The sequence below is a fragment of the Quercus suber genome, unplaced genomic scaffold (assembly GCF_002906115.3).
Source record: "Quercus suber isolate HL8 unplaced genomic scaffold, Cork oak 2.0 scaffold_471, whole genome shotgun sequence".
Taxonomy (NCBI): Eukaryota; Viridiplantae; Streptophyta; class Magnoliopsida; order Fagales; family Fagaceae; genus Quercus; species Quercus suber.
In genome coordinates this window covers 578005-602922 of record NW_027069922.1, presented here as the reverse complement: position 1 = coordinate 602922, position 24918 = coordinate 578005, and the positions used below count along the sequence as shown (strand labels likewise).

General features: G+C 32.9%; 2 protein-coding genes across 2 annotated transcripts; one reads left to right on the top strand and one right to left on the bottom strand.

The window, feature by feature from the left end:
• The first annotated feature begins 17489 nt into the window (after positions 1 to 17489).
• LOC112038004 (uncharacterized) lies at positions 17490 to 22334 on the top strand. The gene is made up of 5 exons (XM_024070812.2): positions 17490 to 17620; positions 17759 to 17831; positions 17934 to 17982; positions 19195 to 19318; positions 22190 to 22334. The coding sequence occupies exons 1-5, from the start codon at positions 17603 to 17605 to the stop codon at positions 22274 to 22276; spliced, it is 351 nt and encodes a 116-aa protein (XP_023926580.1). The 5' UTR covers positions 17490 to 17602; the 3' UTR covers positions 22277 to 22334.
• Positions 22335 to 22541: 207 nt separating this feature from the next.
• LOC112037994 (uncharacterized) lies at positions 22542 to 23966 on the bottom strand. The gene is made up of 5 exons (XM_024070799.2): positions 23909 to 23966; positions 23656 to 23744; positions 23310 to 23463; positions 23092 to 23209; positions 22542 to 22987 (listed from the first exon to the last, which is right to left on the bottom strand). The coding sequence occupies exons 2-5, from the start codon at positions 23729 to 23731 to the stop codon at positions 22910 to 22912; spliced, it is 426 nt and encodes a 141-aa protein (XP_023926567.2). The 5' UTR covers positions 23732 to 23744; positions 23909 to 23966; the 3' UTR covers positions 22542 to 22909.
• Positions 23967 to 24918: the final 952 nt, after the last annotated feature.

Below are 24918 nucleotides of genomic sequence, written 5' to 3'. Positions count from 1 at the left end.
CATATCACCTCACATGTATCTCAAGTTTTTTGCTAGTTGCACACACTACACAAGTTACTCTTTGCTAAACTTTGTACATGTTATTGTGTGTGTTTTTGGTCTGACCAACCAAGTTTGGAAATACTTTGAGAATTATGCAAAACATTTTTTTTGCTTGTGAATTTAAAAAGAAGAATGGCCAAAATTTTCTTTGGAGAAACTGGGATTAAAACTTGGGTTTTTTGAAAAATTATTCCATCTCATACTCATGCATTTTGTTTCAATCAGTTTAATGCTTTGAAGAGTTGTTTTCAAAATATGATTTGTGATTTTCAAAACTGTGATTTTTCTCAAAACTTTTGTGAGCCTCTGCCCAGTTCGATCGATCCATTCTGATTTTTGATCGATCGAAAAAGTGCTTTAATTTTTTTTTAAATGACTGTTTGATTCGATTGATCGAATGTATTTTTCGATCAATCGAAAGTCGCGAATCAGGTTTTTCTAATAACACTGTTCTTGACTGATTCAAACACTTTTTCAAAAAGTTTTCAAACTTTTCTTTCTCTCTCCGACTCGGCAAGGCTAAAAGTCCAAATTTTTTGTCGTTTTCCTCCGGAATTTTTGCAAGGTTTCTCTTTCCTCAAGCCGGTATGACTATCTTACCCTTTCTTTTGAGTTTATTTACATCTTTTCATGCATTTTTCTTTTAATTTTCGGACCTTTTTCTTTTTGGGATTTTTGTTGATTCAAACCTAATTTTGTGTAATTGATCAATGGGTTTTTATGGGGACACGCTATAAACATGATCTTGATAGTTTAATTTGATCAATTTTGGGTTTTATGAGAAATTGAAAATTTTAGGGCTTGTAATTAATCTGAATTAGGGATTTCTGTTCAATTGGGTTTAATTGATGAAATTGGCTTGTTGTTTTGATGAAATTGGTTATTCTAATCTATTTTTAACAATGTGTGATGATCAATTCATCAATTTGTTTCAAAATTTTCAAGTGGTTTTTCAAATTTTTTTAGGGTTTTTGTTAGAAACTCTATGTTCAAGCCAATTTTGTGAAATTGAACCTAATTAGAACTGTATTTATTGCATTAGTTCATGCATCACAACATTGTTATTGTTCATGCATCATATAGATTTTTTATATTTTTATTGTGCTAACTTGCAGTCTGCCCTTAGTTTTGTTTTATTCTGTTCTTTTGGTTTTCTCTTTGTGTCTCTGTCATTTCCTTAGCATCATGTCTAGGAAGACTAGAGCCCATAGGACTATTCCCTCCTCTTCTCCATCCCCTCCTTCTTTTGACCGTGAGAAGTTTCCGAGTGAGAAAAACAAAATGATTTTTGAGAAGCTAAACCTTAGGAGAAAGATTTGGACTGAGCATTCTGTTCTCTTAGATGAACTAGATCCTGCCATTAGGACAAACTTTGAGCGTCGGAGCTGGTTACCCTTGGTGGATATTTCTAATCCTCCTCCACCTTCTGCCTTGATTAAAGAGTTTTTTTCGAACATCTCTATCCGCATCTATGATTCTAACACTTTGGTAAAGAGTTGGATACGAGGCGTAGAGTACACCATTACTCCCCAGGTAGTGGCTGATGCTCAGGGGTACCTTTGGTCCAGAATCCTGTCTATCCTTATGATAAGTCTCTCAAGTTGAGTGATGTCTTGTCTTACATCACTAGGACTTCTATCCAGTGGGGTTCTGATCCTAGGATCACCTCTGCTGAGCTTTCCGGGTTGCACTATCTATTCTTTAGGATAGTCTGTCATTCTATCTGGCCCATATCTCATGTTCACACTATTCCTCTCGAGCGGTGTGTATTTTTGCACGCTTTGATTACTGATGCTCCTATCAGTTTTCCTCATCTATTTCTTCGTTATTTGAACGATGTTTATAGGAGTTCATCTACTACTCATGCTCTTGCTCATCCTATTTTTATACATAGGATTTTGCTTTATCTTGATCTTAGTGGCTTCCCTTCCTCTGAGCTCGTTCATGTGGTTGCTCCCATAGTTGCGTCTTTTCTTAAACAGAGGGCCGCTCATCTTAGAATTGGTTCTAAACACCCTAAGTCTGAGCCTTCTAGTAACGCACCCCCTCCTTCTTCTTCTACAGGTCCTGCTGGTGAGGATGTTCCTGATCCTGTTGGTGATGCTGTTGCTGCTGATGTTCCTCCACCTCCTTCGGCCGACTTTGATGTTCGTCACCCTCCTTGCGCATCTTCATTCAACCTCACTACCTCCTTTTGATGCTGACTTGTGATTGCCCTTTGGCATTCTGTCACAAAAAGGGGGAGTAGAGTTTTTGGAGTTTTTGGCTTGTAAAGGGGTTTTTGTAGTTAGGGGGAGACTTTTTGTTTTTGAGGAGCTTGTGGAGTTTTTAGATTGTATCTAGGTGCTTCACTTTGTATATCATTTTTGGGGTTATTCATGTTAGGGGGAGTAACTTTGATTGATATACATGATATATTCATTACTTTGATTGATATACATGATATATTCCATGATCCTTGTTGCTTTGTGATTCACTGCTTATTAATTTATATTTATGAGTTGATCATTAATATATGTCTTTATTCTGTGTTGTGTGAATCTTACAAGAATGTTATACCTGTTGTTTTACTCTTTTCTGTCACACATGCGTTTGTTAAGTATTTCAGGAATATATAGGTTGATTCAATTGAGCTGCTGTCTACACTTGCAACTGATGGATAGTAGTTATAATTGAATTTGAGTTTATGAGCATTATTTTTGTAAAGGGCTTTGTACTTGTAAACTTTAAGCTTTTAATTTGTGTTTTGTCACGGATTGCCAAAGGGGGAGTTTGTTAGGTTCTAAAGGTTTAGGAATTTATGTATTTAGAATTCTAATTTGTAATATTGGCAAATCATGATCAAAATAATATGCTTAGTCTTGTTTAAACTTGCTCAAAGTTGATTAATTATTGTAAAGTTGGAATCGAGAGACTGTAGATGCATTGAGGCATTTCGGTCTGGCTCGATCGATCGAAGAATAGACTCGATCGATCGAAAGTCTACCAGATTACGTTTTCTACAGTTTTTTCAACTCAGCCCTAACTCATTAAACGTTTAGGGTTTTATGTTTTTGCCCTAGGTATATAAGGCAAAACCCTAGCCACGTTTTTAGAGTTGCTCCAGTTGTATTGTTGCTTATACATTGCTGTTTTGTGTAAATCTCTTGTGAGATCTAGAGGAGCTTTCCTTTACACAAAACTTAGGGTTTTCAAGATAGAGATTACTTCAACATCTTGATGATCAACTCGGTTGCTACCATTGAAGTTTAAAGAATATCAAGCGTGGGTGCTTGTAGCTGATTGAAGAATTCAAGAAAGAAGGAGTCCGTGGATTCGGAGCTTGCACAGGGTCGTGTCAGTAAGTTCTACTGGTAGATAGCATTAGGAAGCCGAGCGGGGAGCTTATAAGTCCTTTTGTATGAACTTCGATTCTTTCATAGTGAATTCAGTTTTGCCTTGAGGATCGGTGAGTAAAATCCTCCCCAGGTTTTTTACCGGTTTGGTTTTCCTAGGTGATCATATCTTGTGTTATTTATTATTCCACTGCTATATATTCTTGATATGATTGTTTGATTGTTTTAACCTAGAATTGCTTAATTTGACTAAGTAACAACTTGGCTAATTAACTAGGTTACTCAATCTGGTTGTGTGTTAAGGGGTCTAAATTTCTAACAGTATGCGTATTAAAAACATAGAGAACATGTAATTAAACAACGAGATTTTTGAAGAATTAATATAATAAAAAGTTATTAGATGGTATAATATTACTTAGAGTTACACCTAGTGTAATTTTAAGTAATATTATACCACTCAATATTTTTTAATTAAATGTGAATTTTGATAAATCCACCGTTGGATTACATTATCCACATATATTCTTCATACTTACAAAATTTAAAGATGATCAAAGATCAATAACCATGTCATTAATCAATTGTTCAAATTCAAGTTCTTGTAGTTTAAAATAATGTATAAAAGATGAGTTTATGAATTGAATTACATCTGATTGGCATGAAAATTGACATGCATGTTAAAAACATGTAGAACATATAATTGAACAGTTGAATTTTTAAAATATGAATTTAATAACAAATTATTGAGTAGTGTAACATTGCTTAAAGTTACATCAGGTATAACTTGAACCCAACTATATATATAGGGTTATATGGCGTACATAGGTACAAGGTAATGTTTTAGGGTTTCTGAAAATGTTGAAAGATTCTCATGTTTGGTTAGAAATCACACAAGAAAATCAAATAACAAGGGTACTTGAATTCCCACTCAACCCCCTTTTTATAAAAATGTGGATTCCCTTTGAATTAAAATTACATTTGTTATGAATTGACAATTTTACTAATTTCCCTTAGTATTTAACCAATGGAGATAAAAACATAAAACAAATGTGATCAATCATTCTCCCCCCCACCCCCCCCCCCCCAAATATTCATGGGTGTTGTTCCTTCTATACCCAAGATCAATCCTAGGTGATTCCCCTTTTTTGCCTTTACTTTCCACCAAACATTTTGTCTATTGCAAGCATTTAGCCAGTACCCCACATGTACCATTCTAACCATGTGCAAGTGGGTTCGCTCCATACCTTCTAGCCGCTAAAAGTGGGTTTAGTCCCACTACTTGCTTAGCGACAAACTCCCTTCCTCTTTTAGGCAAAAGCCAATCCGATCATAAGACCATTATCTCTCTCTTTCCCTTAATAGCAAAACCTCATTAACTCCTCTTGTCCTTACTCTCTAACATGCATCAGATGATTCCCACCAATTTCCTATCCATTTTTGCAAATATGCTTTCCCAGCAAAGCATCACCCAAAAGGGTATTGGTAGGATACCAAAACTAGGTCTTTCCTCCCTCCACCAAACCACACCCTCTGTTTCTCTCCAACTGTAAGTGCTACCTCCCTTGCATTGGCTGGGTTACAGGTTGACGAGGCTCCAACTGCCCCACCTCTTATTCTTTGGCTTTTCTTTTCTTTTAGTTTGGCTTTTTTATCTTTGACATGTTTCTAGCTGCTTCTACTTTGTCTTATTTCATCACTTGTTTTCTTGCCGTTGTGACTTTGTATTCTGCTATGTTTGTCATTTCCTTTAGTTTAGCTTTTCTCTCCTTCACGCAATTTCTATTGTTGATACTTTCATCTATTTCTTGTTTCTTTTCATTGTGTTTCTTCATATTTGTTTAACTCCTATTCTTTTATACAAAAAGATTTGGGCCTTATGATTGAATAATCTTTACCGAGCCAAAGGGTCTTGAACCTAATTTGCCTTAATTTGCTAAAGTTATTTTGCAGAAGATCTATATTTTGCAAAAAAATTTGTATTCTGCAATAGATTTGGATTCTGCTGCCAATCACTTTTAATTTCTTTTCTCTTCAGGCCTTCAAGGCACGGCCCAATTTCTATGCCTTAACCCATCTCCTTGAGACAACTTGGGCCTATTTTTCTTATTAGGTCTTCAGGTATGGATTGCAAAATGGGTATCAACACCCATAAGCTTGGTTCCTGGTATATGGTATACATATACCCTATATTTCAAAACCAAACAGGGGATATCATAAAACTATTTTAACAACAACAATAAATAAATATAATATAAATAAATAAACTCGTAGGCCATGTTTATTCACCTCATCATTACTATTTGATATCATAAAACTGAGTGCTTTTCAGATACAACAATTACATGTTCTATATGCTCTTAACATGCATGCCAATTTTCATGCCAATCATGTGTAATTTACCATTTGATTTTTAAACTCATCTTTTATGCATTATTTTAAACTACAAAAACTTGAATTTAAACAATTGATTGATAACATGGCTATTAATCTTTGATCACTTTGAAATTTTGTAAGCAAGAAAAATATATGAAGATAATGTAATCTAATGGTAGATTTGTCAAAATTCACATCGAATTAAGAAATATAGGGTTGGGTTCAAGTTACACTTGATGTAACTCTAAAAAATGTTACACCAACCAATAACTTATTCTTGAATTCATATTTTAAAAATTCAACCATTGGATTACATGTTCTATATGTTCTTAGCATGCATGCCAATTTTCATACCAATCGGGTTAAACTACAAAAACTTGAATTTAAACAATTGATTGATGACATGACTATTAATCTTTGATCACTTTAAAATTTTGTAAGTATGAAAAATATATAAAGATAATGTAATCTAACGGTAAATTTGTCAAAATTCACATCGAATTAAGAAATATAGGATTAGGTTCAAGTTACACTTGATGTAACTCTAAAAAATGTTACACCAACCAATAACTTATTGTTGAATTCATATTTTAAAATCCAACCGTTGGATCACATGTTCTATATGTTCTTAACATGCATGCCAATTTTCATGCCAATCGGGTGTAATTTACCATTTGATCTTTAAACTCATCTTTTATGCGTTATTTTAAATTACAAAAACTTGAATTTAAACAATTGATTGATGACATGATTATTAATCTTTGATCACCTTGAAATTTTGTAAGCAAGAAAAATATATGAAGATAATGCAATCTAACAGTAGATTTGTCAAAATTCACATCGAATCAAGAAATATAGGGTTAGGTCAAGTTACACTTAATGTAACTCTAAAAAATGTTACACTAACCAATAACTTATTATTGAATTCATATTTTGAAAATCCAACCGTTGGATACATGTTCTATATGTTCTTAATATGAATGCCAATTTTCATGCCAATTGGGTGTAATTTACCATTTGATCTTTAAACTCATCTTTTATGCGTTATTTTAAACTACAAAAACTTGAATTTAAACAATTGATTGATGACATTGCTATTAATCTTTGATCACTTTGAAATTTTGTAAGCAAAAAAATATATGAAGATAATTAATCTAACAGTAGATTTGTCAAAATTCACATCGAATTAAGAAATATAGGGTTAGGTTCAACTTACACTTGATGTAACTTTAAAAAATGTTACACCAACCAATAACTTATTCTTGAATTCATATTTTGAAAATCTAACCGTTGGATCACATTTTCTATATGTTTTTAACATGGATGCCAATTTTCATGCCAATTGGACGTAATTTACCATTTGATTTTTAAACTCATCTTTTATGCTTTATTTTAAACAACAAAAACTTGAATTTAAACATTTGATTGATGACATGACTATTAATCTTTGATCACCTTGAAATTTTGTAAGTATGAAAAATATATGAAAATAATGTAATCTAACGGTAAATTTGTCAAAATTCACATCGAATTAAGAAATATAGGATTGGGTTCAAGTTACACTTGATGTAACTCTAAAAAATGTTACACCAACCAATAACTTATTGTTGAATTCATATTTTGAAAATCCAAACGTTGGATCACATGTTCTATATGTTCTTAACATGCATACCAATTTTCATGCCAAACGGATATCATTTACTATTTCATTTTTAAACTTATCTTTTATGCGTTATTTTAAACTATAAAAACATGAATTTAAACAATTGATTGATGACATGACTATTAATCTTTGATCACCTTGAAATTTTGTAAGCATAAAACATATATGAAGATAATGTAATCTAATAGTAGATTTGTCAAAATTCACATCAAATTAAGAAATATAAGATTGGATTCAAGTTACACTTGATGTAACTCTAAAAACATGTTACACCAACCAATAACTTATTGTTGAATTCATATTTTAAAAATCCAACCATTAGATCACATGTTCTATATGTTTTTAACGTGCATGCCAATTTTCATGTCAATCAAGTGTAATTTACCATTTGATTACCTTGAAATTTTGTAAGCATAAAACATATATGAAGATAATGTAATCTAATGGTAGATTTGTCAAAATTCACATCAAATTAAGAAATATAAGATTAGATTCAAGTTACACTTGATGTAACTCTAAAAAATGTTACACCAACCAATAACTTATTGTTGAATTCATATTTTGAAAATCCAACCGTTGGATCACATGTTCTATATGTTCTTAATGTGCATGCTAATTTTCATGTCAATTAGGTGTAATTTACCATTTGATCTTTAAGTGGGAAGGCGAAAAATACAAAGGGAAATTTTGGGGCTGGGAAATTTAAAGGTCTATTGAGAAAGTCCAACCCGCCGCTATAACAAAGAAATGGCACCGCAAAAAGGATCGCTATTGCGGTGGTCATACAAAACACACTACATCTCGTATATTGCGGCGTTTTCTCTATCGCCGCTATACCTTCTACTCAAAAAAAAATATATATATATATATATATATGTTTATTGCGGCGGGGTTTTTGGAGCGCCGTTATATCTCAGTTACCGCCAATAAAACAGGTCTATTGCAGTGGTTTTATGTCCCACCACTGTAGGACACCGCAAAAAACACTACCTATAGCGGTGCTCACAAAAAACGCCGCAATAGATCTCATGAACAGCGGCGGGCCAAAATGCAATAGGCGACATATAGCGATAGTTTTCGCACCCGCCGCAATTGCTCATTTTTCTTGTAGTGCTATTTTAAAGAAATTCACTCGAGCAAGGTGATTGCTTAAGCAAAAATACGACCATTGAAATGCAAACTTTCTAGCTAGTTTTTCAAGTTTACTAAATAATCAATTTGCTTGATTGAAAGGTAGAAAATTTGCTAGAGCAAGATTGTAGACATTATCATTAGAAGTTGAATTATTCAAAAAAATTGTGCCTAAGAATATGTCTAATCATTAGTGGATTTTCATTGGCATCTCATCATTGATTATATATAAATTCTCTAGAATTGCTATATAGTAGAATTCAGGCTTTATTGTATCCTTAAGGAAAAATTGGTAGGAATTTGTGAGAAACCATGACCTTAACCTAGGTGAGCAGAGGACTGAGAAATTTTTATTTTTTCTTTCCCAAAATGTTAACCCCATTGAGAATATCTTACTCCTTGAGGGTTTCATATTTGGAGTCTTCGCTTCTTTTATTGAGGCAAAAACAATAGCTTTTTTTTTTTGAAGTTACGTTGATTTTAGAGTGAAATATAGAAAATCACTAAACTTTGATTCTTAATAAAAAAATTAATAGGAAATTGCGAAACTTTCCTTCCTAATTACAATTTAAGGAAAATACACAATTTTGATTCTTAGTTAAATTCTAAAATTAAGGTAAAATTACATTTTAAAAAATGCCTAATTTGGAATCAATGATCTAAGATTAGAGGCTAAGTTTAGAAAATAGGAAGGTATATAAAGCACAAATTATTTATAAAGCACAAATTATAGAAATTATTACCGTGATATACCCTTAAAACATGGATTTCCCTTATGCTTTATTTTGTGATACCTACCACCCATCTGGTTAGCTCCAATTGACATTTTGGACAACTTTAATGGAATTTGATATTGTGGTAATTGCAAACTTCAACTACTAGAAAAGAATTGGAAAAAGATCATTCTATCCCAGTTTACATTGAAGAAAAAATAATTCTTTTACTCCTTTTACTAGGAAATTACAAAACTTTTCTTCCTAATTACAATTTAAGGAAAATACACAATTTTGATTCTTAGTTAAATTCTAAAATTAAGGTAAAATTACATTGAAAAAAATGTCTAATCTAGAATCAATGATCTAAGATTAGTGGCTAAGTTTAGAAAATAGGAAGGTATATAAAGCACATATTATTTATAAAGAACAAATTATAGAAATTATTACCATGACATACCCTTAAAACATGGATTTCCCTTATGCTTTATTTTGTGATACCTACCACGCATCTGGTTACCTCCAATTGACATTTTGGAAAACTTTAATGAAATTTGATGTTGTGGTAATTGCAAACTTCAACTACTAGAAAAGAATTGGAAAAAGATCATTCTATCCCAGTTTACATTGAAGAAAAAATAATTCTTTTACTCCTTTTACGTCAAAAAACTTCATAAATATAACAAATTGAGCTGAACTTAAGAAAAATAATAATAATAATAATAATAAAAGACCATTCTTTTGTGGATTCCCTAAATCCAGAAACTAAAATCTAAGCTGAAATGTGCTGCCAACTTTGTTAACATAAGAATTTATATAATTGGTCCATTCAGTGCACTTAAGAATGATCAAAGATAAGTTTGGGTTGAAATTATATATTCTAAATCCAAATTTATTAAGGAAAAATGAAGGCAACCCAAACGAACTGAAGTTGCTCATCTTTTCAAAAGCTAGGTAAGTGCATGCTTGTTTAAAGATGCAAAATTAACCTAAATCAAAATAAACTCACAAAATCTGGTGGTAGAAGAGGTCATAATTTGATTTTCCTTTTTATTTTTATAAGTGCCAAGACATTGTGTTATTTAAGTGCTCTTCCTTTGTAGGCCAAGTTACAACCTTTCTATGGGACTTATAAGTTACTATTAAGGAGAATTGGAATGCATGTTGTCATAGAGGGTAATGCGTTATGAAATGTGTTAATTGCCAATATAATGGGTGAACAAGTTGACTGGTCATTTCCAAAGGGCCAATAGGCATCTAGGTTCATTAGTCACAGTACCAAGAAGTCTCATACATGTATGAAGTCACAAAATTAAGAATTAACAATCATTCTAATTATAATGCAAGTTAGCAAATGTTCTCAACAATTAACTTGGTCTAGTAGGGGAGGTATTGGTCGTTTGCGACCTCATTAATCACAAAGTGAACAAAATATGTTGTTGTTGGCTATGATTGAAAGTTACACTTGCACAACCAGTGGGTTATATGAATGCGTGGGAGAAAGGCCTAAATTTCCAAATGTTTTGTTTAAATGAAATCATAAACCATTTATTATTTGAGTTGCTAGATGCATAATTTTTTCGTGGTGTCATAATTTTCACTAGTTGTGAGCTTTGTTAAATTAGTCCTAATATTGGTGGTTTTGTATATACAGATGATTTATGTTCAACCCCCAGCACCAGTACAAAATCCAGCACCGCAAAATAGGCATGTGAGACATGGGAAAACAAAGTTGGCTGACATATGGGCAATAACTGGTGAGTACAAAATCCAATTGCTGTTAAATGATGAAGGCCAACCGATTGGGCAAGCCGGCTTTTTGTATGTTCGGTGGTTGGGATCGTTTTGTGAGAATGGCCTATTATGCCCGCTAATGCCTGCTGGGTGGCCAAGCATTCCTTCAAATTTTAAATAGGATTGTTGGGCGGAAATTGAGGTAGTATGCAAATAAAATATAAGTTATTTTTCTTCACAGCTACTGTCCTAATTAAATGTCATATTCAGCCGTTATTCTAATTAAGTTACACCATTTTGATAACTCCACTTTTGCATTTTAAAAACGGTATATAATTGATCCCAATATTGTCGCACCACCCAATCAAATGGCATGGGCAATGCATCAATTAGGGGAACTAAGGATAAATCGTAGGACCAAGTTGAAGAAGGATCATAAAAAATGTGGGAGGACACGTGAATAGGTATTGGCTAGCAAACCAGAATCGGTTATCACAGCGCGATGGGCGGAGATGGTTGACTATTGGTTCAATGACAAAACTGTGGTACTGCTACTTTCTTCGTCAATTTCATCTTCGTGGTAATTTAGTCAAGAGTTTTTTTTTTTTTTTTTTTTTTTTTTTTTTTTTTTTTTTTTTTTTTTGGGTTNGATTAAAAGTAACAAAAACAATGAGAGTCGAGGTAAGCAGGAAGAAATAGCAAGTTCAGGGGCCAAAAGTTTGGCACAAATTTCTGATGAAATGGTAAGAAATATACTTAGAATTCATGAATGCCTGCATGATGTTTTTTATTTTTTAACATTTTCCTATTTATGGTTTTAATCTCATTTCATATGTTTTAGGAATAAGGATAAGTTAGTTAAATTATAGGTATTTTTGTAAGTAAAAAATGCAATATATTCCTTATTTTATGCATCCTCTTAATATATAGAGATAACTTTGTTACTCCTCTTAATATATAGATATTAAGCAGCCACTTAAGGAGAGTAATTATCCTAACATGATCCCAGCCTAATTATGCATGTCTATAAATATTCAAAATCACCCAAACATGATTAAATGACAAATCACACAAGCTTGGTATTCATTATAGCGACTAGAAGCATAAAAACAATGAAATAAAAAGGGATTTATAGAATAGGATTTAAAACTGAGGGGAAGCTTTGGAATTGATGAAGGATTATTTAGATGGAAATTTTCTGAATTGATTTGGGAGAGAATTTGGGTGTTAATTTTATGGAATAGGAAACCCAAATTTTCTCTTATATACCATGACCATCAGCACCAAAGCACAAGGAATTTGTGAGCATGTGCAGTAAGTCCTACAATTGTGAGTCTTATTTTGAGCTTCTGCTCTTCTTTTGTTCCTTTTTTTTTCTTTTTAGTTTTGAGGTACAAATTATGTAAACTTGGTAAGTATGTAGTTCACGAACACCATTTTGCTTGTTCTTGATTCAAATGGAAAGTTTGTGTAATGTAGTTTCTAAATGTAACAACTTTGGGTCATTTTGTGCTATGATAAAAAGAAACAAATGTTCCTTAGCAATTAAGAAGTAGGGTGATTCAAATGGGAAGTTTTCATTGTTTATTTTTTGGCATCCTTGGTGCACATAATTTCCAGCATTCTTTTGAGCATCGAACATAACTTTTTGTGCAAATCATAGAGAAACATGCCTAGTTTACTAAGTCCCAACATTTTAGATCACCCATGGGTAATTTGTGACAAATTTGTGTGCAAAGTGGACATCTCAATCTTATCTTCAAACACTAAATTTCTATGGGTTTTGCATGATCCTTTCCATTTATATAAACTTACATTTTGGCCTTTTGGATCTCTATTGAACTCAAATAAAGTGTCATTATAGAAAGCTTATCATGCCTATTTTCTAACTCCCCATATCATTTTTATTTTTAATTTTTTCATTTAACAAGCCCACGTGTATTTTGAAACTAGCTAAATCCTCCCATTTATTTACTACTCTCTCAGCTTTATCTTTATTTGACTAACTTTGCTATGTTATGACTATTTCATTGTGGGTTTTGTGTTAATTGTGACATACAACATGAACACCTTAGTGTTTATTGTATGAATTTTGTTCATCATGTAGGCGAAAGCTAAAGGGGCGGCGGTCAAGCGCGCCGATGTATATGCAAAAGTATACCGCACCAGAGATAAGGTTGCTATTAGTACCCTTGCGCAAGATAACATGGTAACCACAATTTCATCAATTGAAATTTAGTGTATTTTGTGTTTGTTTTGATTATGGTGTGTAATATGTTGTTTGGTTCTTGTGGGAAAACAGGATCGGACGGCAGCACTTTTGAATGAACAAGGCGTACGACTACAAGAAGAGATTGCTAATGGCATCCTCTGGTCCAAATATGATGCATATGCTCGGGTGATGGGTCGTCCAAAGCGCCCAGGACGGGTACATGGGGTAGGTTTTGGAATCACCCCATCAGGAAGAAGTGCCACAAACTATTCACAATTTACCTCGACTCCCTCGTCAAGCAGAACTCACCAAAGGATGTCAGAGTTGGAGACGAGTCATGAAGAGCTTAGGGAGCAACTAGCTCAATCTAGGGAGGAACTAGCGAAGCATAGGAAGGAAGTAGCTCAATCTGAGGCGAGGCATAGGGAGGAACAGGCTCAATCTGAGGGAAGACACCAAGCACAAATAGCCAAAATGATGGCGTTGATGAAGAATATGTTTGACCAACTTAGCCAGGGGATGTGTGATATAGGTCCTTCTTAGGTAGCAAACAAATGTTATTTAGCGAATCACTACTTTTTACAATGCATTGTAATGTGATATTAATACGATGCCTTTAATATATTTTAGGGTGGCAATGCTTGATGGGAAGGATGGGAATGAAACTCTAAATCCTGAGGTAAAGCAAAATTTCTCTAAAAACAGTAGCCTACATATATACATACCATGCCATGATGGATAAACTATGAAACTCAGTAGTCAGTATAGGAGGAAAGGAAACTTTCTGCTTGTGAATATGTTATAAAATCTCATAGTGACTACTTTTTGTATTGCATTCTTATTTGCCACTTGAAACATGAAGAACACAGTTTCTTGGCATATTCACTTCTCCATGACTAAACACATGCAAAATACATAATGTAAAGGAACAAAACAATAGCTCTCATTATCAATGTCAATAATGTATTACTAAACTTGATTGAATTGGAAGTTTTGACTAGATTTTTTTCTTCTCTCTAAGTTTTAACTCTAATAAATTGAGTAAGTATGTTACTACACTACTCTTCTTAAGTTATTAATGAATAGTTGAACTATTGATTAGTCTTCCTCTCATGTTACTAAGTTGATGAAAAAACAACATAACTGAGCTCTCCCTATTTCTAATTATCTAGGTATGTAGTCTCACACCTATCATATATAATCTCTCTCACTTTTCCCTTTCATTTTGGCATTTGAGAAGCCAAATCACTCCATAATTAGGCAAAAAAAAAATGCCAAATTATGTCTCTTTCTCTCATAACATTATTTTGCCAAATGGCTCCATGATCATCTAAGCATTGCCGAATGACAAATGTGCATCTAAGCATTGCTGAATTACAATTTTGAATTCATGTTTATAGTGTTATGAATTGCGAGCAAAAATTTGGCAAATTTAACTTGACAAAGAATAATTTTTGCAGTTTTTACCATGAAGTGGTCAACAAAGTATTTCCGTTCACCGATAGATGCTAGGAAGTATGTCAAAATGGTGGACATTCTAAGCATGTTGTACAGTTTTTTGTGAATAGACATGAACAAACGTTTGTATATATATATTTTTGTTAACACAAGGTTAATGATGTTGCTGCGGCAGCCTGTGGTTGTTTAAGGGTAGTTTAGAATATAAAAAATCCTTCTTGTATATGTTTTGTGATGTACAAAACTTGTATACATATATATATATATATATATATATATCTTTTTTTGATTTTGTGTTCGAAACTTGTGATTTATTGTTGGGAACTTGTGATGTGGGGATGTAACAAAATCCTAAGTTGTGATAGCAGGAAGTTGTGATAGTAGGGGAAGAAAAAAAAAACAAAAACAAAACAAAAAAAGACCTATAGCTGCGTTTTAAAAACGCGGCTATAGTTTCTCCCAGCATAGCTGAAAAAGGGACCTATAGCTGCGTTTATAAAAACGCAACTATAGGACAGGCCTAGAGCCGCATTTTCAAACGCAACTCAAAGTGGGCCTATAGCTGCGCTGTTAAAAACGCAGCTATAGGCCCGCTTTGAGTTGCGTTTGAAAACGCGGCTCTAGGCCCTTTTGTTAGCTATATTGAAGAAACTATAGCCGCATTTTGAAAACACGGCTATAGGTTCGAAGCTTTAGTCGCGACTATAAATGCAACTCAAAGCTGGTTTGTCACCGCATTTTTTCTGAAACGCGGCTATAGGTCTGCTCTTTAGCCGCGGTTAAAAAAACGTGGCTATAGACTCGCAAGGGCTATTGCTGTGCAGATTAGGCCGGATTTGAAAACGCTGCTATAGGAAACGCGACCATAGCCTATAGCTGCGTTTTTGGGATCTATAGCAGCGTTTTTGAAATGCGGCTATAGCCCCCTTTTTGTAGTATTAAAATCTTACTTTAAAAAAAAAAAAAAAAGGGAATTCTAAAAATACCTTAAACTGGTAAGGGAATTCATTCCCATCAATTCCACAACCAGGACTAAGTTCTCTAACTTCGTCTAGGGATACTTTTATTTGTAAAGTGAAAATTTTGGAAGTACGATACTCCATATTTTTTAAAGGGAAATGCTAACAAATGCTCTTAGAGTATTAGTTAATAATCTATTTAAAGAAAGTTTTTATAGGAAAAAAAAAGAGGAAAAAAAAAGCAATTAATGTTTTAACAATTTTTTTCATTTTCCATAAAAGCGGTGTCAAAAAATTTTTAAAATAAATTGTTAACCAATACCCTAAGGGCACTCATTAGCATGACCCTTTTTTTTAAATAGAAATAATGACATTTTTTGGCTTTAGATTATTATTTGGATGTGCTTTGAGTAAGAGCAATAGATGCCCATTATAATGTCTAAAACCATATCATTCACATGCTTCCATAATATAAATGTGAGTCATAAAAATTCTACTGAATTTATGTGTGTGTAATTTGATATAATTCTCTGATATTAATGAAGGAATAAAGGTTTAGTCCAATATTATTTGAGTACTCACGCTTTTTCTTTTTCTTTTTTTGTTAATAGTGGTTATACTAAATCTGCCAAGGTTGTTCACAATCATATCATATCATTTTCATTTTTATTTTTGTTAGGCTTGTTTATAATCATATCATTCACATGCTTCCATGGAAAGTGTATACTAGTGAACGACCAAACTACAAAATTGCATTTTTTAATAATTAAAAAAAAAAAAAAAACAGTTTATGAAATTACAAAATTCTCTCTCTCTCTCTCTCTCTCTCTCTCTCTCTCTCTCTCAAAGTTATATTTAAGCTTTGCCATATAATTGTAACTGAGCACATCTGTTGTTTATTATGAAACTATAAAGTGGAGATTGGAATAAACTTAATAAAAAATTTCCAGCTATTTAGGAAATATTAGCATGTGTCTTTTGCAACTATTTGGGCTAAGTTGGCTACTATTTGGTTGAGGTGGTGACTGTTTGGTTGTGGTGTAGCAAGCTTGGACTTACTTGCCTCTTTAATACACTACAAATAATACAAATAATAATTCAATATCATACGAATTTATTTACATATTAATAAAATCAAATCTTAAGTCTATATAAGTAAATTTTTAAACAAGTATACATATAAAAAATATAATTATTATATATAGTTAAATTAAATTCTCATATTTACGAACAAATTATTATATTTGAGTTTGACTCGTTTAGTAGTTAAACTTAAACTTGGGTCTGAGCTTGACTTATTTAAGCAAGTTGTTATCTTAGCTGAGCTCGAACTGTTTGGTTCATTTACAATCCAATCTTTATTAAATTGTAAATTCTTATGAGATCTAATGCTCATAAACCCCTATCCAATTAATCATTATTATTGACTACATCAACTTACCTAATTAATTTTGGAGAACATGGAGAGGGATAGTGAGTATTCAAGTAAGCAAGTACACCACGGAGAAGAATAAGGTGAAAGAAGTAGAACAGTGGTTAGGTTAGGTAAAGAGATAGAGGCAATGCAAAAGGAAAAGGTATGTAGACCATCTACCATTTTCATGTGGGGTGTTGTGTTGACTGTTGATCTCCATCCAGTTCCAGGGGAGGAAAACCCAGCTAGGGATAGAGGAGTTGGACTGGGCTCGAAAGTCAAGTTCCAACCTACCCAAACGACAAGATTGTGAGCAAGAAAATTTATAATAATAAAATCATTAGCAAATATATATATAATGGGTCGAGCCCAAACCCAAGAGGTTGGTCCATAAAACAGTTTGCCAGGGAAAACACAAGAATAAGAGCCTAAAAGCCCAAACAGATACCTCCACTTCATTGCCACTGGAGAGAGAAAACCCCCTGGAGTCAGTAGACTTAGGAGTGAGTGCTTCTCAAAAAAAAAAAAAGTTAGAAGTGAGAGTCAGACAGCAGAACAGAAGAAGATCATGATGCGACACAAAGAGGTATGTCTGAATGTATGGAAAAAATAATAATAATAATGTAACATATATTATATTTATATGGGTAATTGGCTTTTGCAATCATAATATCATATGAAATATCTGACATTCTCAAGATCCACAAATAACTTATAACATTAGGAAAAAGAGGCAAAGAAAGAAGCATTTAGGAAATATTTGGATTCAAGTGGAGTTCTTGATGCTCTCACCAAAGGTTCTCTCTCTCTCTCTCTCTCTCTCTCTCTTGCAAATTACTATGAATTTATGTTTCCTTTCATGTTAACTTTTTACCTGACTTTTTTTTTTGGGGGGTCAGTTCTAGTTTCATTGTATGAGCAGAATGACAAGCCTTCTTCTGCCCTTGAGTAAGTTCATTTTCTTTTAGTTTTTTAAGCAAATGTGTGTGTGTGTTTTTAGGCATATGAACTGGTTATATGAAGTCATTCTTGTATATGTGTTAGATCAGATTCACACCAAAAAACAAAACCCCCATACAAACGAACTGCGGACGCAGAAAAGGAGATGGGTCTGCCTGGTTCAGTTGAATTAGTGAAAGAAATCTTGTTTAAATGACAAAGTTTTTTTAATTAATGAAAAGGGTGTTTTGGCTTGTAGTGTAAACCATATGGCTAGCATTTACGTGGAAGTATTTTAAAAGGTAAGAGAGTTGTAAGGGTAGAGGTAACTACCAAATGTTATTGCTAAAATTGATCTTTTGAAGTGTTTGGTTGTCCAAATTGAATGATGTCCAACAAAATGGTAAAGTTGTGAAAAATGATGTCTTGATTAAGAATGAGATTTAAAGCTAAAATCCGGATACTAATCAAGTGAGTTCAAGGAGGAGACGAATCTTTGTTAAGTATACAGTGACACATTTGGTAAGAAGGATAATATATTTTCATTGCCAACGAGTTTTAACTTAAATGGTATCTCCTCCTCTTACAGGAATATGGTAGAAGATAAGGTTCTGGCTTGTGAGTTTAAGACCAACTGAGTGTATGTGTTACTTCCCAATCAAATGGAAAAAAAGGTTCATTCATGGATTAAGATCCTCTTGAGTTCTTAGAGTAGCCCTACAACGGAGGTTCTAAATCCTATCCATCCATTATGAAATGACTGGATTGGATTTTTCCATATTATCGTTAATCTAAATAGACACAAAAATGGAAATAGTTTAATGTTGATAACATGGCTAAATCCAATCCATGCATTTCGAAATAGATGGAAGATTTTAGTAACTCCATGGTGGAGTTGGCTAAAAACTCTAGTTTATCCTAATCCTTTAATACATTTTCATTTATCTGAATATGTTAAAAATTGATTCCCTGAAAGTAATAATCTCTCTTTAATAATGAAGAAAGAAGAATAACTTTCTACCATAGTGTGAACATAATTGAGAAGCTGCCTTAACACAAATGTACTGTTCCCTCTCCAAGTTCAATTTCTTCAACGACTGATCATCCTATTTTTGCTTGTTTGGGTAAAATATATCAGGGTCATATACTACATTACAGAGAGAATTGCTATGTGATTGGTTATGCTTTTCATATATAATATCTTATAGATTCTTTTGGCAGATTCATCCAACAAAAACTAGGTGGTCCGTCTGTATCTGAATATGAAATGCTACAAGCTGAATTGTCAAATTTGCAAATAAAATATGATGAGCTCCTAGCAGAACACCAAGAAACTTGCAAAGAGGTGCATTTATGATTGTGGAATATGCCTACATTTTGCACTACATACAATTAGTGGCTAATGATATTCATATAGAAATTCTCATTTTTGGATTCTGAATATGCACTTGTACATAGGCGATAAAACTATGTTGAAATAACTAAATGTGTGCAGATGAACAAAACAGATTATAAAAAATTTGATCAGATTCAAATGTAAAGGCTAGGTATTATAATGATGATTGTATGGTAGCACCATGGTCACACATTCTTTTTGTAAAATAGAAGTACAAAATGATGTAGCACCAGATTTACAATTTGAGAGAGTTTGTAGTAGAAATAAGGATCACTTTTTACTTTGTAAAATTAGTTGTGCAATTAGAATTCCACTGAACACAAAATTTCTCTGTAGTAAATCCATCAAATATTTGTAATATTAAAATGAAAAAGAAGTAAATTCATCAAAGATGTACCAATAATGTATAAAACATATGATTTGGGGGGGGACCCCCCCCCTCTCTCTCTGCAGGCATCTGTTGATATAATACTGATAGGTCAGAGAACCTATTGGTTTTATTCATACCATGTTGCATAAACGCACATATAAGTTGAATGGTATGAACAGGTCAATAGGACATGATGAGGGAACTCAATAGGATCTCGTCAGGAGTTTATGCACTAAAAGTTTCAAATTACTAACGGATTTTCTATGTCAGGAGACATTCACTCCTTTCGAATAAGTTTTTGAACTTCAAGTTCCCTGCTTTTCAAGTTTGCTCTAGATTTAGGTACTTGCATCATCTCTATTTGGAATCAATCAAAGTGCCTCATTTTTCCTAAATGCCACATTTAACCTGACCATAAAATAAGAAATTACCCTGGCCAAGGTAGTCAAAGGTGAAAGAAACCTTAAGGTGCCAAGGCCTTGAATCACCAATGGCGTGAGGCGACAAAAAGGCACTAGCTAGATTAAAGCAAGTTGTCAAATTTTAAATGTTATTATACATATTGAACTTAATTCATATGTATCTAAACAAAAGGAACAGTTCCTTTTTCATGGTTTAAGGTGCTCGCCTTGCTTGCCTAGGTTCTATGGGCAAGTGCCTTACTAACGGTGCCTCACCTTAGAGCCTTAGAGGTGCCATAGTGTCATCTGCCTCGCCTTTGACTACCATGACCCTACCAGCCAGGTTTGCAATAGTAATCTTCACAAAATTTCTTGGTATGATGTTTCATTGCTGTTGTGCTTTGTTATGTGACTGTAGAAGAACCAATTTGTGTCCTGCCACTTTGTCTGACAAGTGTCATCCACATGTAAGCCATGTAGCTGGAATCAAATTAATCCTTTACAATTTTACGTGGTTGGAACTTGTCTGACGTGTTCAGAATTCAGATGCATCAATTGAGTTTCTTGTTTGATATGCTGTTCCATGTGCCAGTTAGCCTGTCTTTAGTATTCAAGTCATTTGGAATGGAGATAAGTTAATACAATAGAAGGGAAAATACTCTACAGATCCAAGCAAACATTTTTACTTACACTATGATTTGTCTTAACTCCTTAGGAAAAGGAAATATTTTGAATATTCTTCAGGTATTGGTTACATTTTGCATTTTTTTGTATATTTATTTTGATGATATCTTCTATACATGGTATCAAGTATTGGGCCTTCTTTCACAACTTTAGCAGGGCATGTTACCTCTTTAGTAATACCAGCAGAACCTCAATTGGTTGTGAACTGGGGCATAGTTGACTTCAATTTTATAGAAACAGTTATCAATGTGAAAATGCCCAACAGAGATAAAAGATTAGAGCAACTAGTGGACACTGCTGATATAGATAACTTTGATGGATTTTGCACTTGTTATCCCCTTCTCTTACTAATCTGAAAGTAGTATGAGTTCTAAAGACTTTTGTGTGGACAGTTGTATAAGATAAGACAAAGTAGACAACAATATTTGTTTTGGTTAAATGATTTTCTTTATTAAATGTATATTTTCTAATGTGGAGAAGGCCTTAATTAATTTGGGGTACTTCTACACATTGATATTTTTTTTTGTTAAAAGATTTTCTTTATTAAATGTATATTTTCTAATATGGAGAAGGCCTTAATTGATTTGGAGTACTTCTACACATTGATCATAGCAGCGACATTGACTGATTGACATGTAAGGATGTTACAGCAAATGAAGATACTTAATTGCCTTAGTTTGGTGGAGGGAGGGTGACTGATAGATCACCTTTGTTTGCATGATGCAAACTTCACACTGAATTTACTAGTGCTGTTACTTTCTCTTGAAATCTGTTGAGGATTTGCATCCAAGCCAAGGCACAAGATGAAAATCAAACTTATAGTTAGATGGTCAATGACATGATATGAAAAAAAATGTAGTTTGTGTTTTATAACTGCCTTTTCCGACTTTGAAGGACTTGGGAGGTTGAATTTAAGTATTTAACGTCCTCAAAGAAAAATGTGAACCTCTTTATTAATTTAACAATCTAATCAATGAACTAAAATGAGGGACCGTTGCCATCTATTGATGTTTAAAAAATTGTGTCAAAATGGATGTCTGCAACACAAACACAATAGTTAGTTTGAATATGACATGGGTTGTGAAATAATTGAGATTTGTAGAGGTCAACATTCCAATTCCCTCTCTTCAGGGTCATTATCTTGAGGCATTTCTTTTGGTTTCTCCAGCAAATTAATATATGGCAATTATTTGCAAAACCCAGAGTATTAGCCAAACTAGAATGACTGTACAGAGTGATAACCCTGGAGGCAAAGTTCGAGCATAGCAACTTGGCCTCATGACGATCTTTCTTGATGCCCATTATTTCTTTGTTTCAATCATACATTCCCATTTTTTGTTCACCGACTTCTAAAATGTGTTGCAGCTGGAGGAACTTAAGAACTCACGTTCAATGGCAATGGCATCAACAGAAGAGACCATTGATGGAGAGACTCACAGGGATGGGTTCTGAAGGAGCAGTGGAAGATGTACATTGTTATGCTGTTTTTTTTTTTTTTTTTTTTTTTTTACAGTGGAAGATGTACATTGTTATGCTGTTTTTTTTTTTTTTTTTTTTTTTTGTCGGGGGGGAATATATTCTTATGTTGAATTGAGCGAGTGAGAAAGCATAGCTTTCCACAGTGTTGTACTTGTATCATGGCACTAGTAGCACAGACCTAGACGTTTCTTTGTGTTCTTTGGCTGTTTTCTCTCGAATAATTCTGTTGTTGATTGACGATTCGATATGACATTTTTTTGGTGATGCATTTTCATCAAGTTATGCCAACATTTGTCTATTTTCCTTATTAAATTAAAAGACAAGGATCTATCATTGTCAGGAATTAAATAAATAAAAAATAGAAAAGTAATTTCAAATTCTAATTGCAAGAGAATTTAAGATCAGCTTCCTTTGGTCAAATAAAACATCATTCAATTGAAAATGAAAGACCCTCTGAAACTATGTTTTCACCTAAGTCAATTTCATATGGCTACATTTATATACAAAATCATGTAGAACCTCAATATTTGGAACACTCTAACTAGTTAATAATTAAAAAAATTGCTGACACAACATTTCCTGCATTTTTGTAAGGCAAAGAAACTATCATCCAGGATGAGAAATTTTTATGCCACAGAAAACAGCAAGCAGGGTAATCAAGACAATCAATGAGCAAAACAATGCCTGCATATGATTTGAAGCAAGAAGTATAATGAGTAACATAGAATTTGGAAAAACAAACAAAAGAAAAACTAGAAAGTGAAAATAAATGTCATTTCTTTACTCACAGCAATTGCAGATGCTGCAAGACCAGGTCGTTCTCTTGGGTCTTTATGATAGTAATTTCCAAAATAAAGCACTGTAGCAAAATACCATAGGGGTGGAAATACAAATCCCAGAAGAAATCTGACAAACACATCCAAACTCATGCCATAAATCTCTAGCTACCAAAAATTATAAAAACCAATGATTAAAAAAAAATGATGCACAAAAAATTGAGACTTACGAGAACCAACCAATGCCACAACCAAAGCATGAAAGAGGCTTATCATAAATCCCACTGGAATTTTGTTCAGGTTCTAGCAAAGTGAAATTCCCTTCATCAGACTGGAGTTGCACTTGCACTTGCCCCATCATATCCTTTTTCTGATGATCTCTACCTAAAAACAACAATGTCATTAACTCATTATTAATAAAAACTAAAATCCAAGAATAATGAAAAATGTTATTTATAATATAACCACTTGTTTCATTTTCCCTTAATGGTAACAATCATTCATGGAGAAATACATGTTAGCCAGAAAAGATGGAGAGAAAAAAAAATTCTGCCAAAAAAAGGACAAGGCACGAACTTTGTTCCATAAATGTGACTTCAATTTTGTTATTCTCTTTAGGGTGAAATTCCATTGACAAAGGTGGTGCTTCCATATTCCCTAAATCGCTGATAAAGTTTTAACAAAATTGTAACTTATTAGAACATTTTGTACTCTCAAGAAAAAAAAAAAATGTATATATTTTAACAAAAATTTTGAGAAGAAAAGTGTAAGAAACCCATCTCACTACAGAATATGAGAGAGAGAGAGAGAGAGAGAGAGAGAGACCTACCGGGGTTCAGAGGAAGGAGGGAGAGAGTCCCTTTGTTTATGTTTTTTTTTTTTTTTTTTTTTTTGATAAAGCCCTTTGTTTATGTTTGAAATGGAAAAAAGGTTCCACTTTGTAACCGAAACAACTGCCACTACCATTTTGACCAAAAAAAAAAACTTTTGGTCGGTTAGTCCTGTGTTTTATCATCAAGACAGTCCAATGTCTTTTTCTTTTTTCTTTTTGCCTTAAGTAATATATTTTAAATAAAATTTAAAAAATCTTAATATTTCTCATAAATCTAAATAATTATATAAATAAATAAAATTATTCATGAAATCAAACCCTAAATAAGAAAGCATTTTTTTATTTCTTGGGTTATTTAGTGGAAAAGCAAAGTTTTTTTTTTTTTTTTTTTGAAAGTGGAAAAGCAAAGTTGTTTGGGAAGGAAGTCAATAATTCATCAATGTCAATCAACACTAAATTAATAAAATCTATAAAATAAAATATAAAAAAAGAGAGGGGTCAAAAAGAGATCAAAGTTATCATTGGAAAAGTTTTTGATGGTTTAGAATTTATTTGTATTAGTTTATTGAGTATTTAATATTCTAAAAAACATTTTAAGTTTTATTAACTTGTATTTTTTTTTTTTTTGGTTGAATATAAAAAATTGTTTTCTTATATTTTTAACATTTTACCGTTCAATCTTAGTTATATTATTAATACTTTACCATTCAATCTTAGTTATATTATTGAAATATTTTCTTTAGTTTACATTTGATTATTTAATAAGTTGTTCATCACAAAGACATAATATTAATATGTACTGTAGGAATATTAGGTCCAAAAATTCATTATATATTTGTACATTGGGCCTATGGCCCAAGTTGAGGATAAAGCCTAATCCAAGGAGGAAGAATTTCCGTCATTGGAAACCGTGTTTGCAAATAAAAGAGTTAGTTTTGGCCACAAAAGCTCAGCGAGATAAGCCGAGAATAAATGTCTCATTGGCCGACTAAAGCCGAGGTTAGAAT

Bases quoted from the DNA above. Each gene is read 5' to 3' on its own strand.
- LOC112038004 (XM_024070812.2), top strand. The intron at 17,832-17,933 runs GTTCTCTCTCTC...TTGGGGGGTCAG, and splicing joins TCTTGATGCTCTCACCAAAG to TTCTAGTTTCATTGTATGAG. The intron at 19,319-22,189 runs GTGCATTTATGA...AATGTGTTGCAG, and splicing joins ACCAAGAAACTTGCAAAGAG to CTGGAGGAACTTAAGAACTC.
- LOC112037994 (XM_024070799.2), bottom strand. From the start codon at position 23,731: ATGGAAGCACCACCTTTGTCAATGGAATTTCACCCTAAAGAGAATAAC. The intron at 23,464-23,655 runs GTTCGTGCCTTG...TGTTGTTTTTAG, and splicing joins AGTCACATTTATGGAACAAA to GTAGAGATCATCAGAAAAAG. The intron at 22,988-23,091 runs GTGAGTAAAGAA...AATCATATGCAG, and splicing joins TTGCAGCATCTGCAATTGCT to GCATTGTTTTGCTCATTGAT.